This window comes from Colias eurytheme, chromosome 20, assembly GCF_061535395.1.
Source record: "Colias eurytheme isolate Ceu_HAF_F1 chromosome 20, ilColEury1 Martin Lab GWU primary, whole genome shotgun sequence".
Classification (NCBI taxonomy): Eukaryota; Metazoa; Arthropoda; class Insecta; order Lepidoptera; family Pieridae; genus Colias; species Colias eurytheme.
This window is the reverse complement of record NC_142999.1, coordinates 9,712,194-9,727,703: the sequence shown is the minus strand read 5'-3', so window position 1 is coordinate 9,727,703 and position 15,510 is coordinate 9,712,194. Positions and strand designations below refer to the sequence as shown.

The 15,510-nt window shown below is 33.5% G+C and overlaps 2 protein-coding genes and 1 long non-coding RNA gene across 3 annotated transcripts in view; 1 reads left to right on the top strand and 2 right to left on the bottom strand.

Annotated features, from left to right (window-relative positions):
- LOC149899879 (transketolase) overlaps window positions 1-14,811 on the bottom strand; it is a 28,059-nt gene extending 13,248 nt beyond the window's left edge. The window contains exons 1-9 of the mRNA XM_090113924.1: window positions 14,657-14,811; window positions 10,945-11,062; window positions 9,494-9,711; window positions 8,750-8,900; window positions 6,559-6,786; window positions 6,059-6,246; window positions 4,971-5,042; window positions 3,920-4,043; window positions 3,455-3,603 (exon numbers count right to left, since the gene is read on the bottom strand). Of these exons, the coding sequence (XP_089970050.1) occupies window positions 3,455-3,603; window positions 3,920-4,043; window positions 4,971-5,042; window positions 6,059-6,246; window positions 6,559-6,786; window positions 8,750-8,900; window positions 9,494-9,711; window positions 10,945-11,062; window positions 14,657-14,754 (1,346 nt within the window). The 5' untranslated portion in view covers window positions 14,755-14,811. The remainder of the gene's footprint in view (window positions 1-3,454; window positions 3,604-3,919; window positions 4,044-4,970; window positions 5,043-6,058; window positions 6,247-6,558; window positions 6,787-8,749; window positions 8,901-9,493; window positions 9,712-10,944; window positions 11,063-14,656) is intronic.
- On the bottom strand, window positions 563-2,976 carry LOC149899881 (uncharacterized). The gene is made up of 4 exons (XM_090113677.1): window positions 2,728-2,976; window positions 2,367-2,624; window positions 1,850-2,255; window positions 563-1,230 (listed from the first exon to the last, which is right to left on the bottom strand). Exons 1-4 carry the CDS (start codon window positions 2,740-2,742, stop codon window positions 1,064-1,066), a joined length of 846 nt encoding a protein of 281 aa, XP_089969803.1. The 5' UTR covers window positions 2,743-2,976; the 3' UTR covers window positions 563-1,063.
- On the top strand, window positions 12,621-13,342 carry LOC149899880 (uncharacterized). The gene is made up of 2 exons (XR_016457898.1): window positions 12,621-12,854; window positions 13,158-13,342. It is a non-coding gene; the product is annotated as an uncharacterized LOC149899880 (long non-coding RNA).
- Window positions 14,812-15,510: the final 699 nt, after the last annotated feature.

Below are 15,510 nucleotides of genomic sequence, written 5' to 3'. Positions count from 1 at the left end.
AAGAAGATTTCCTGTTGTGGCTCTCACACTGCGGGTTTCATTGCCCGTTGCCCAGTCAATAGTTATTGCCACTGCAGTGCTTCATAATATTTGTAGAAGTAACAGTATTGAAGAAGTTCCTCCTGAGGTTGACTTGGACATTCCTACAAATAGTACCAATGAAGAAAATAATACAAATATGGAAGCCCAAGATGTACAAACAAGAGCAGATCTTATAAATAATTATTTTGTGTTAGGATAAGTTTAGTTAGGATAAAGGCATTATTTTGTGATTGTTATTTATTGTCCATTGTTTGTAATAATTATTATGTAGTAGATACACAAGTTATATTCAGTTCCAATTATTGATTACTTTGATTACTGTGTATAGTAGTTAATAATTGCAAAGTATATTTAAGTTAATCTTAACATGTCTGTGTTATTTTAAATTTTTATTTCCTTTTTTATGAGGTATGTATGTGCCTATACATACCTATTGATCTTTCAAAAAGTGTAGTTACAGAACCTACTTCAAAATAAATATAAAATGTAGTATTTTTAATTTTGAAATAAAAGAATAGACTATAGTATTGAAATATTTTATTTTTTATTCACATAGAAATAAAAATGAATTCATACACCATCTGTATGCTACCAAAAAACTATGATTAGATGCTATCATAATAATATTATTACAGAATTAAAAAAAAATAGAAAATGAAAAATTGAGAAGGTACATATAAAATAAATAATAATTATATAAACAATACATCTCTTGGTAGGTCTTTTCTATATATTTTACTAGCTTTCCGCCTGCGGCTTCGCCCGCGTTTTCAAAGAAAAACCCGCATAGTTCCCGTTCCCGTGGGATTTCCGGGATAAAACCTAGCCTATGTTACTCGTGGATAATGTAACTTCGAATGGTGAAAGAATTTTTAAAATCGGTTCAGTAGTTTATGAGCCATGAGTTCATTACAATCAAACAAACAAACAAACAAGGTTTTCCTCTTTATAATATTACAGTGTCGATTAATCAATGAAAAAATTATTGAGCATATTATTATAGGTATACTTGATTTGGTTTTCATTGACCACCTCTAAGTTTTTCAATTTCTAATTTTAATTTTTCATTCTGTAATAAAATAAATTCTTTCTTAGCATCTAAGCATTGTTTTTTGGCAGTATAATATTCTGCTATTGCTAAATTTCGAGCAGAACTACTGCCATCCGTACTTTTGAGTTTCTTCTTACCTGCAAACCAAATTAATTTTTTTACTACACAAGATATTATAATACTTTTCATCTTAAGCCTAGGATTAAGGTTCTTTCAAAAGAGAAAGGATGCTCCCCAATACATTTTTGTAAAACCATCACCTGTCAAATGTGATTAGTTCAGAGAATTAATCTGTTTTCTATCAATGCACAGCTCAAACCACTGGACAGGATGGATTACGCTAATATTTGACCTACTATTACCTAGAATAAATGAATATATTAGGACATTACACACATTGCAATCGAGCCCCAAAGTAAGTGATAGCTTGTGATATGGGTACTAGAAAACTGATAAATATAATATATAACATATTTAAATATTTATAATACTATCTATAACTACTTACAAGAATTATTTAAACATATTCATCAAAAAAAAAACATGTCTGAAAATTCTATTCTTCAGGGAGTAAAATGGGGGGAAATGATTGAAGCAGCAAGTGTCAGCTGGTTTTTGATATAAATACCAGCCAGAAGGCATGAATCTACTGATTCTATACTCAAAGATAGTAACCACTAGACTAATATTAGGCTATTGTAGTAATTATAGGATACAATGATCATAATTATTATTAATGAATGGTAATATATTTACCTATTTTAGGCGAACTCAATGTAAGCCTCTTGGGTGTGTGTAGTTTACTAGCTTCATGGTTAGTGGCATTATCTATAGGTTTTTCTGATATAAGAGTACCATTAACTATAGATAATGGAAATGAAGTACTATTTGTATCATATACGGTTACTGGCATGGTAGTACCAATACCCGTGTCTACCAACACTGGTATTGATTCTACCGGCAGCACCCTAGCCTGCCCAGCCCCATCACCACCACTACCACCATCACCACCACCACCACCATCACCAGTACAAACAAAAACTCCTTCCTCTTTGTCACCACCAAATGGCACAACAAAGCCGCTTGCAGTACTCCCCAGTAAATCGGCCACTCTGTCCAGAATGTCATCCGGGGGAATGTACTCTGGAATGCCACCGCCAGTCTGTGAAAATAATAAACTGATGTACTTACTATGTACTAAATTACTTAACATTATACGTAATGAGTACCTATAATTTCAAACAAAGATGAAAAATTTTTCTATAACACTTACTTGGATGCGATTCATCCTAATTTTTGTGCTGCGTTTACGAGCAAGTTTCTTTAAATTTTCCCACTTTAAACGCAGCTGCTGGGGTGATCGACGACAAAAAGAGGCAGTGGCATTAAATTTGTGTGTCAGGCTGACCCACTCCTCATTTTTCATCTTGTTGCTGGCGGCGTTTGTTGTTTTAGACAAAATTATTGGGCTGCTCTCAATTAAGCCCAGCAATAATTTTGTCTCATCCTTCGTCAGAGGTTTGCCTCGAACCTAAAATAAACAGATATTCTTACAAAAAATGCGTTCGAACATATTTGGCGTCACTACCAAGAAACAAAATTATTAATGGTACGGATGCGTAAAAGTCACTTACCACTTCAGAGTCCATTGCTATTTAACAAAATCTATGTAAATCAATGAATATAATTTAACAAAATGATCAGAAAGTTTATACTATAAAAGTTATGAACAGATATCGTCGGAACCAATACAACGAAAAAAGAGCGTCCTGCGTCAGTAGAAGGCGTTTTGGCGGGCATGTCATCTGTCAAAAACAGGCAGGCGTGACGTTCCGTTTTATACAGATCTTTTAGGATTTATCACATTTCAAATTGGTAATAATATAACCTGTATAAAACTCCAAGAGCCCAATAAATACATCAAAAGTAAAAAGTAGGTACCAAATAATTATTATAGATACGTGTAATACTTATTTTTGAAATTTAAGTTAGAAATAAACGATGCATCCAAGTATTGGTTTTGCATAAAACGGAATGGTCAAAGAGGGAAAAGATATCTACGGATATCTTGATATCTCCGGATATCATAACGATGGTTTGTCACTTTTCGTTATTGGGACGCGGATAGGAGATCGATCCATAGATATGCAAATATCTGCGATCGAATTAAATCTTGGATTACGGATATATTATTAATTTCGGCCGTTAGACTGATCATGCGGGGTGAGGTAAGTTTAATTTTGGAGGGAGGCGGAGTGTCCGTTCTGTAGCGTTTAGCTACTATTATGTATTCTGTGCTTTAGGTATAGAACAAATAGAGAGATAGAGCGTGACATAGAGTATAACCAGTAGAGCAGTCACCTGGGATAGAAGAGAGTGGCGGTGGGCACGGCGCGGAAGAGCGCGAGGTCCTCCAGCCCCATCTGCGAGGGCCCGTCCTCGCCGATACTCACCCCGCAGTGAGAGCCGACCAGGTTCACGTTCGACTGGCTGATGGCGCCCATGCGGATCTGGACACAACGTTATATTATAGTAAAAAAAAAAAAATTGGTCTTTGTAAAGTAGGTTTACGATCGAGATGTTTACGTGATAACGTCTTATTGGTGGCAGCGCTCGAGATGAGACGGGAGATCGGTCCGTCTCTCTCTCTCGTTATACCTGCGATCGCGCTCGTGAGGTTTTGGTGTGACACAAGTTTCTGAACATGTCACCCGACCAAAACGATTTTAAAAACGTTATCACGTTAAAATTTTGTGAAAAAATAAATAAATTTTGAATTTGAATTTGAATTTTTTATTGTTTTTAGATAGATATATTGTGTGTCACCTGGTCAAAAGTGCGTGTGAAGAAAGCTGCGAATGTAGAAGCGAAGACAACAGCCCGATCCCGGCACGCGGCGCCCGTCGCTACACCCACTAGCGTCTGCTCCGCTATGAAGCACTCCACGTATCTGGAACATTCATTTATATACATTTAATTAGATAAATAAGAATAATGGACGAATGATAAAAAAATGTGTGCGTGTACTAGTGTACACACGTAAGAAGTAAAACTTCTTTATGACCTTATTTTTTCAAAAATAATTTACTATATATGCAACTTTACAGAAATACGTCGAATCACGCGTAGTAGGGATAAGAAAAAGATGGCGCGTAACGGAAAAATGTCACGCGTAACAAAAAAATGTTACACTAAATTTTTTTCCAACCCCGATAAAGAAGTTTCACTTCAACAAGTGAACGAAACGTTTTCCGAAAAATCTATTTGAAAATTTATTATAAAATTTATCTATCTAATACATATTATAAAGGCGAAAGTTTGTAAGGATGTATGGATGTATGGATGTTTGTTACTCTTTCACGTAAAAACTACTGAATATATTACAATGAAATTTAGCACACATATAGAGGGTAACTTGGATTAACACATAGGATAGTATTTATCCCGGAAATCCCACGGGAACGGGAACTATGCGGGTTTTCCTTTGCAAACGCGGGCGAAGCCGCGGGCGGAAATCTTGTTATTAATATATTTATTTATTAAATTTAATAAAAATGCTTGCGGCCAAATTTTAACTGGCAACCTAGTCGATATTCTCCTAATTATAAATATATAATATACATAAAATTTTAGTTTTAGCAAAAAAAATAATTATGAACGCACTAATCCTGCTGTGGGATCTTAGACTATTACAACGGTATTGCCATGACGCGCCCTTGAAATTTTACTCTCAACGCGAATCAAGAATTTACAATTCAAAAATATAAAAAATTTAAACTATTTATAATCGATTCGCAATTAAACTATTTAGAGGTATAATCGATTCGCAACAATTTAAAATATATTCTTTTGGACATAAATAAAAGGGATAAATTACCTTTCAGGGTAAGCGGCTCTCAGCTTGTCACTGAACGTAGAGTTCTTGGTGTCACCGTCCATTGCGATCACTCTGCAATCAAATTTGTTATTATTAATTAATTATAATATTAAGATATAAGCACGAGTCGCGTTTTAAAGTTTGTTAGAGCGTTTGTAGTGCGTCAGAGCGCATGGGAAAGTGTTAGAGCGTTTATAGTGCATCAGTGCACGTATGGTACCGTATTATAGCGTTTATGATGCGTCACGGTGCATGTAGAAGTGTGTTAAAGTGTTTGTAGTGCGTCAGTGCACGTGTTGTAGCGTGTTACAGCGTTTTTTAGTGAACAGTGAACGGGTATCGTGTTAGTGGGTTTAGTGCGCGTGTTATCATGTAAGAGCGTTTGTATTATTATAAGTGAGCGTTTTCTATTTTATTATGCTGTCTACAAATCAATGTGTGAGTGTTACTGCCCATCACAGCCAACAGTGGCTGTGTGAGTACGACAAACACTTTGCTTTAGCACCTGTGTATAAAGGGTAGTACAGACAAGCCCTCTTTTTAATAATTACTTGGTGCATATGTTTTATTATAATGTTTAGTTATTGTCAAAGATAGGAATACATATTTGCTTTACGTCTTTAAATCTAACAATGTATCTTACATTTTTAATACTCATTGTGGACCACCTGTGTTATGTATTTGTATATATTTTTCCGACGATTCAAAAGCACTTCCAAACTAAATCTAGTAAAATGCTTGACGTAACAATAATTGCAATAAAGCTGCCTTTACACCAAAGGTCCTGTTTTTGCGTATTATTTTATAGATTACTAGCGACCCGCCCCGGCTTCGCACGGGTGCAATGCTGATACTAAATACACTACAGCAAAACTATGAACGTTGTATATAAAAACATAGCGGCCCGCTCCGGCTTCGCACGGGTATAAAATATATAGCCGGGCGGCCGGCCGGTACCGCCGCAATTTTTAAATCTGTAATATCTTCGAAAATATTCACTTAAATCATACGGTGTAAAGGGCCATATAGATCTATATTAAATGAACAATGTATTCAAGGTATTTAAAGATTGATAACTAGATAATCACCTCATATTAGTATCAGCGATCTTTTTCAAACCAGTTCCGTAGGCCAATCTCGTGGCAACTAATTCCCCAAGCTTGTATGCAGGTGGGGCGGAGAGGGTTATGTCCCCGATGTGCACTTGTGGGGCTTGGGCCACGGGGGCCACGGGTTTGAGGCTGAGGGACGCGTTCTTGATTTGGGATTGGAGGTGCTGCAAGCGAAAATAATACATCTTTTAATAAATAAATAAATAATTTATTGCATACAGAACAGTAGAGGTTCTTTTATTTTAGACTATGTAATCAATTTATGGTATAGAAATTTTATATGAGATGTTAAATTGATGTATTTTTCTAACGTTTTCAGTGATAAAAACTGCTTTTAATTTAAATTTTGTTTTGAACTAATTTTGATTTAAACAATTACTAAGTAACTCAATTACCCAAATATTCAAATCCAGCCAGAATTAATAACAACACAATAAAATGGGGAAAAAAAATTTAATAAACAAGTAAATATGTACCTTGATAATCTTCTCTCCATCAGCACCCAAAGCCTTTCCATGCCAATTATCCTTATCCTCAATATTGGGGAAGCCCTTGCCCTTGTAAGTCTTAGCGAGCACAGCAGTGGGCTTGCCGCTCACTGTGGAAGCTTCATCGAAGGCTTTAACAAGCTCGGAGACATCATGCCCGTCTACTACGAGGGAGTGGAGCCCGAAGGACTTTACACGGGCATCGTAGATGTCCATCTATTGGTAAAATAAATAAAATTATTTATTGAAATGTTTGAATGTTCATAAATTGCAAGGGTTGTTTTTGGTAGTTAAGATTGATGTGTAACAATTTAACACACACACATACACAAAGATACACACCTGTTCTGTTGCTTATAATATATCTGAATAGTTTTTACGTAATATTTATCTTTATATCACTTTTTACTTTATTGAAGAAAATGTTATTCATGTAACAATAAATGGTAATGTACTCTAGGAAGAGCGAGATGTTCTAACACAAGCTATTAATGCTTAAAAGGATGTCTCAATGACTGATATAATTGTAAACATATTTGTTACTGAATAAATATTTTTGATTTTGATTTTTAACAATATTGCTACGTTTTTTTTCTTTAACGTTGTGATTTTATTTAAATTAAATTTGCAGAAAACCTGTTATTTAAACATTTAAGGTGTAAATAAGTACTTAATAAAGTTTATATTGAGTCAAAAAGAAAATTAAAAAGCCTATTAAGTACATTAATATTTAAGATAAAATAAATTGTTATTTCATACATTTTTTCATCCTCAAAAAGAAATATATAATGCATAATGATTTTCAAATTAAATACAAGAATCATTTATTTCATGTTACAAAATACAATATCCAATAACATAATTACATCTATAACATGGACCTGCTAGGCCATGGCCATTTACCAACATAGCTCTTATTACTAAATTACATAAGCATGTGAAAAATAACAATCTATACTAATATTATAAAGCTGAAGAGTTTGTTTGTTTGTTTGAACGCGCCTTAGGAACTACTGGTCCGATTTTTAAAAATAGTTTCGGTGTTAGAAAGCCCATTTATCGAGGAAAGCCTCCGCGCGGTACAGCTAGTAATATAAAAATATTAAGATGCTGTGCGTGATGATAACTGCAAGGTAGGTTTAACCTGTTGCATCATAGTGTTATCAAATCACAAGTTATATCGCACATTTTGTCTACATTAAGAGAATATACCCTCGGATTGCTTTTTTATGTGCTTATCATAGACTTGTGATTAATTACTTGATGATTTTTATGCTATTCATATAATGGAATTGTAATTAATATTATAGTCGTTTTTTTTGGAATCTCTGATTAATAAGAAATGATTAACTTTTTTGGAATACATATTGTTTTATTTTAATGAACCTTCTTTTTTTTATTCACAGTTAGATTCATTTCAATATTTATTTTCAGAATTATCTTACAAGATTTCTATAGAAATTAAGTAGGTACTCATTAAACAAAATCAAAATCCTAAGTCTGATGTCATAATTTTTATTTCAAATTTTTATTGAAAACATTTCCCTGATAACAAGTGATTTAATAGATAAGTAACGCCGGCAAAGATAGTATTATCACACCCCGGACACTCCATACAAAATGATCGTTTTGACAGTCACACTGTAGAGACTGCAAATGTGTGTGTTAACGCTTTATGGTTGGCACATTTGTGACTAGCGTAAAAAAAATTCGCGTTTTTCTGATGAAATACATCCGTAAACAGCACAATATCTAACCATTTTCTACGAAAAACGATAATCACAAATCCAAAATAATAAAATTACTTTAAGTCAATTTGATTAATGTTGTCAATCTTCGTTGCGTATCGTCCTTGCAGAAAAATATGGCCCATTTTATGTCTGATCGCGCGGGGGTGAGGTAAGTTTAATTTTGGCGGGAGGCGGAGAGTGTCCGTTCTGTAGCGTTTAGCTACTATTATGTATTCTGTGGTATTATCATAACATCATATCAAAATATACTTTATCAGATTAGGTATGATATTCATTAATCATGTTTGGCTTGCCATTAAATTGAGAAAAATATGTAACATTCTCTACTGATAATAACTCTTTGCAGATATTATGGTGCTTTCTAAGGTAAGGAACCCAAATTAATACAATATAAAATAATACAAAGCTAAATATATATAATTGCATACCTGATGCTGCAGCGAGGTGGGTTCAGACTGCCCCAATCGGTTGATGTCGAAGATCACCACAAGGTTATCTAGCTTGTAGTGGCTCGCAAAGTGCAGCGCTTCCCACACGCTGCCCTCTGCTGCTTCCCCGTCACCAACCAGACAGTATACCCTGCAAATATGTACCTAATATTATAATATGTACCTAATGACGTTTCAAAAGTGCTTCAAAAGTTTGAATATTGGAAGCTTTAAAGCGATTTTTTATTGTGGTAAAAAGTAAAAAAAATTGTTAAAAAGACGTATGTAAAATGGAAAAAATGAAAGCTATAAAAAGACGATTTGATAATGTAACTTTAATCAAGTTAAATTACCATTACCATGTTGTTTACAATAATTTATGAGTTTCCTGGTAAAAAAAGGATACATTTTCAAAAGTACATATTTAAATGATTTTAAAGTTTTACAGTTAATCCATTTCTAGCATGAACTACAAATTAATTTCAAAAAGGTTATAGGTCGCGTCATGTAAAAAGAACGCTGACGGTTAAGCTGCGCATTGGCGATTTATTGGTCTATTTGGTGTTATGAATAACAAATATGTAGTTGCGAAGCCACGACTCGAGAGCCTACTTCAAAAATAAAATAAGCAGCAAATAACTTTCGTGCTAAACTCGATACATGCCAAAACACACCCCATTACTTTCATCCAGCGTTCTTTTTACCTGATTCGCGTTATAGCTAACATTAATAAATGAATGTTACCTGTATGGCGCTTGGTCGAAGTACTTCCCGACGTACGCCATACCAGCCGCTACAGCAAGCCCTTGTCCCAACGACCCGGTACCAACGTCCACAAAGCTCAAGCGAGGTGTGGGGTGACCTTCCAAGTCAGAGGTCAGCTGACGTAGCTGCTTCAGTTCTTCTACGGGGAAGAGACCAGCCTCTGCCCATGCGGCGTAGAGAATTGGGGCTGCGTGACCCTTTTATAAGGATAATATTTTTCATATTTAGTATAGCCTTGAAATCCTTATAAAAATGTTAAATTATTAAGATGGATAAAATAATATATTGGTCATGCTCTTCTCTACAGAAACTGTTCAAACCAAATGGTGACCTCCTTTTTACGAAGTCGGTAAAAAAAAATGTTATGACTTATGAATATTTAAAAGCGCTTCTAAACAAAGTCTATTTGAATGGGATTGGAATTTTCTGAATGAATTAGGCAACATAAAACTCATTTTCCATAATGCATGACACCAAATACCATTCTTCTATGTATATCATAAGTATCAATTTAGTAAGTTAGAAAAGCATTTTTATGTAAGTAAAAGTACAATGTCTGAATGCTACTGGCCGCATACAACAATGATAGGTTGCTACGAGTACGACATACATTTACTTTAGCACAATAGGTGTTACACTCTAAAGAATTAGTGCATTTCATTGACCTTGTTGTGCAAAAAATTACAAAAAATTATTGTTTCACAATATAACAATGATTGTAAAACCACAAAAAAAATCCAGTGTCGAGCACATGTGTCAGAAGTGAAACTTCTTTGGCAAGATTCAAAGATACCAAAATCGTCACCCTACTCCATGACGTGACCTTGAAATATTTTCTCTCAAGGCACCTAAAGAAATTTCACTTAAAAAATATTGCATTAATAATGAGATAATTGTTTTAAAACGTTTTTCACTAACTTAATTTTGTTTATCAGTGTCAAGGTTGTATGATCTCATTGAAGTCAATTCACATAATAATGGAAAACAATATAAGTGATTAGGCATTACTTCAGCAAATTATTAAAATTTCATTGTTAAAAAGGGTGTGACAGGTAAATGAATATTTTATCATCAATAATTATTGTAAATGGATATTTCTTGTTTATTATTAACCTTATTATGATATTTCTAGATATGATATTCATTTATGATTTAATGATAGAATAGTTAAGTTAATTTTAATAGAAGATGTTTCTCTTTACTTCTAATATATCACAAATTATGTACATTGTACATTCATTAAATTCATCTATTATTTTGTCCTCTCTATTGTGTAATCTAAGGTAAAAACAAATAAATACAAATGAATTCAGGTAAATTATGTGTTAGTTGCAATACACAGATTTATGGAATTAAGCATTTTGTTAATTTTTTTTAAGTATTTGAACACAATTTTCATAACAACACATTATAATAGCTAAATAATATACCTTTGAAAGGATAAATCTGTCTGCGGAGGCATCCCTTGGCGCGGAGACCTTGTACTTCATGGTGTGGAAGAACAGCACCGACATGATCTCTGCCATCGACGCACATGATGTCGGGTGACTGGAAATACCATATTGTTATAGCATACATATCTCCACTTAAAATTTTTATTGCGGTTTTTTTTAATAATAATTTACACTATGCAGAACTTTAAATATTAAATCACTAGCTGTTCCCCGCGGTTTTACCCGTATTGCTCCCCTTCTATTGGTCTTAGTGTGATGATATAGCCTATAGCCTTCCCCAATAAATGGGCTATTGATCACGGAAAGAATTTTTCAAATTGGTACAGTAGTTCCTGAGATTAGCACGTTCAAACAAACAAACTCTTCAGCTTTACAATATTAGTATAGATATGACAAATACTAATAAATCAGGCAACTTCCTTATTGAATTAACAGATATACAATATCAAGCATGTGTGTTTAGTTAAATAGAAATTGAAATGGGGAAGTAAAAATACAATATTTTTAAATCCTATTTTTTTTTCTTATAAATGCATTTTACAGACATGTACAATTCTTTCATACATTTTGCCTACTTAATCACTGAAGCATACAATGCATAATTTTAATGCATTTATAGTTATGTAGTCATTATAAAACAAACACTAATGAATCTATTTTCACAATAGTTTTTATTCACATTGAGATTATGAATATCTTTAATTATTCAATAATTAATTAGATATTATGAATGTCTGAATGCTACTGGCCGCACACAACAATGGTAGGTTGCTGCGAGTACGACACACAGTTACTTTAGCACAACATGTCTTACACTAACTTACACAAAGTTAGTATATTTTCATATTGTTGTGCAATAGTGACATCAATAGATTTATTGACATTTGAAGTATAAAATATAATTAATCTATAGTAATATTATAAAGCTGAAGAGTTTGTTTGTTTGTACGGGCTAATGTCAGGAACTACTGGTCCGATTTGAAAAATTCTTTCGGTGTTAGATAGCCCATTCATCTAGGAAGGTTATATCATCATGCTTAGACCAACAGGAGTGGAACCACACGGGTGAAACCGCGGCGCAGGTAGTACAAGGTGACCTTACTCAGTTATCCTTTAATACAAGGAAGATTTAGAAAACAGGGATTCATGTGTGTAAATTTGTTTCCCTAAGCAAGTAATATTTGTTCAGAAGATATCCTCAATTTATATTACAACTAGCGGTCCGCCCCCGCTTCGCCTGTGGTACCTACATGTTTAAACTATCCTATCTCTCAAGTTGGATCGAACTGCACATGGTGTGCGAATTTTATTATAATTGGTTTTAACCGTGCTTAAAAGTGGTTTAGGAGTCCATTGAGGACAAACATTGTGACACGAGGTTTATATATATTAAGATTAAGATGTATCAAATGGATAAGAAAATTACATTATTCTCTAGTTAGTTTTAATGCATAATAAAAATCAATATTCTTGTTTTCATTACAAAGTTGTTATCAGTCTTATATATATAAGCCTAATAAGCTGTTGACCTTGAACAATATCATATCATATTTTGGCAAAACAAGTTCAAATATCTGAATATTTTCTATCAAAAATTTTATAAAATTCTCTATAAGTAATTATTTTATAATAAAAGAAGATGACTTTAAACCACAGAACAGTAAAGTAGATAGAAGTGTGATGTGGGCGTGGCCCACGTGTCACTAGTAAGGTAAGATCACCTAACTTGCTCTCAGTTGTGCGCAGAAAAATATTCGAGTCGGTTGTCAGCTGTCAAACCTTTTTTCCATATTTATTCATTAATTAGGACGTTGTTGTTCGGTATTAGAGTGCAAAAATGATAGCAGACGAAATAATATCAGCAATGGAGGCATTTCATACCATCGGTAAGTCTTATTTTTATTTATTTTAATTATATTTTATGTTATAACTTCGCTTGTCGTAATTTGTCAAAATTGTATACAAATATCTAGTCAAAATGAACCTTAATCCGTAAGAAATTAGTACTATTATAGATTGAACAGCAAACAAGACTTTCTGGAATATTATTGCAATAAACAAACGAATGTCGCTTTAGTGATGCTTGTGGCGCATATCGACAGTATCGATACTTTAGAAAAGATAAACATTATAAATATTAAATTTTATTTTATTTTTCCTTAGCTTTCATTTGTCCAATTTATTTATAGATTTCCCAAAGAGGCTAATTTAAAAGAGAAATGGATAAATGCAACGTGACGAGTTAACTGGATGCCGAACAGCACTAAGCGGTCTAACAAAGGCCACCGATACAGCAAACCTACGGCAGTTCCAAGATTTAAAATAATGCATATTTTCTGTTTGTATTTTGTAAATATAGATTAATACTATTCTATTCCGTTTTTTATTTAATAATCTTCTTATATATAAAATTCTCGTGTCACAATGTTAGTCTGCATACTCCTCCGAAACGGGTGGACCGATTCTCATGAAATTTTCTGTGCATATGGGGTAAGTCTGAGAATCGGCCAACATCTATTTTCCATATGTACCACGGGCGAAGCCGGGGCGGACCGCTAGTAATAATATAAAAAGACGTACTTAGTAGTAATAAACATACTCCAAAATGTGACACATTATACTATACTCATATAAAAGAAAGAAAAGAAAAATACAAAAAAAATATTTAATTGTGAATTATCGATAACAAGGCTGACATCCCTCAGGGCATAGCATCAGATAAATATCAAGTTAATGTCATTAATGTTGAGTGACACAAATTTCAACCTTATCTCTATGTGTTGAGGTTCAAAGTTATATTTATCGAAAACTAATGCCCTCTGTTGTGGAGTAGCTGAATGTTTTCGAATTTGGAATTTCTGTGCAATGAGAAACAAAACAGCTAATATACCTAGGGATGTTATACTAAAATAAACCGTAACATGGTGCGTTAGGGTACATATTGAAATGCTGAATTTATAACCTAAGTCAGTTTTTACTCAAATTAAGCTGTCCAATCAAAGGCATAGTTTACTTGTAGTGTACTGTATAACTATCGGTTTAAATGTGTGGGTTTGGCGACACTGGTTTTCATACTAATTATGACATTATCGCACTTCTATATGTTTTTACTGTTCTGTGCTTTAAACCAAAAAGGAAATAAATAAGAATGTTGATGACACTTAGTTACAGAAATTATACTGATGCAAAGCCAATGTAATCATCAATAGGAAAGGTCATAATTTAAAATTTTAATTTTTGTTGCATGAATAGATCGACTAGTAATAAGGTAAAACCTAAATAATATTATTACATTCATAATTTCATAACTTTCTTTTATTATCTAATGAATGAATAACATAATGAAGAAACTCAGATACCCTTATATTCAATTATTGGTGTTTGTTCTACTTTCGATAACTTTGAAATAATGTGTTCTGGAGCGTTTCGATTGTAACTTGACCTTTGAATCGTTACTCTGTTGCTAAGAGACCCCTGCGGACTGCGGTACGGCCGGTACCTTTACTTACCAAACTTTTATTTCAACGTGTAAAGTAGGGGAACTAAATTATTATAACTACAATGCTAATCATGTTTTCTACGTTTGTCTAGAAATGAATAATAAGTTTCTAATAGGAATATCTAACTTTAACCTTCATTAGTCCTTCAAGTAAGCGGCAAATTACTTTTGAGGTTATATTGTGCTTACCCGGATTTCGATGCATTTGTAGCCACGATGCTGTCGATTCTCAGCTTATTGGCCATATCTTTTAAAGCTTGGAGGTCTACTTTCTTGTCGCCCTTCATTTTGACTTATGTTATTATAAACAATTAAAAACTTAACAACACGTTTCACGACCACACGCACCAAACGTTCGCTCAAATAAAAAAATAAAATTAATGAAGTGGTGGTCCACGATCGCCAGTCGGTGGAATTTTTCCTACTGTCAAATGTCAATTGTGTCAAATCTGAAATCACCGGCCGGCGCGTCCGCGTCGTTGTGACGGTCGCGTGTTGTTTCAAATTGTCTTTGGTATAATATAATCTGTGGTATAAGTATTAAGTTTTTTTTTAATATTTTTTATGTAACGTTTTTGAGACTTTATAGGTTTTAGTCTCAGAGGAATAATAATTGCTCTGAGGTTTTAGTATTATAGTAGGTTTTAGAGATTTTAGTTGATAGAAGTCAATAGAGACAGGCATATAAAAACCTAACGCTCAAGATGTTACCAAGTTGGGTAAACGAAACTTTACTAATTTAAGTTTTTACTTGATCTGTTTGCTGTCCACAGATGTTTCTTGATAACCGATAGCAAATTAATTATAGCGCATACCCTCGGCCTCGATCTTAACACCAGTCACCATAGATTGTTTAAATACGGGAACCAGTCACTATCCAGTCATAATAATATAGCAACATGATAATAACGGCAATCGGGACAAATAATTTATTACTACATTATAATATTATACAGAAACAATGTATAGGATTAACATCAAAAGTCAAGCTAATATTAATAAAATTTAAATATTGTTACACCAGGTATTACCAGTCTTTAAGT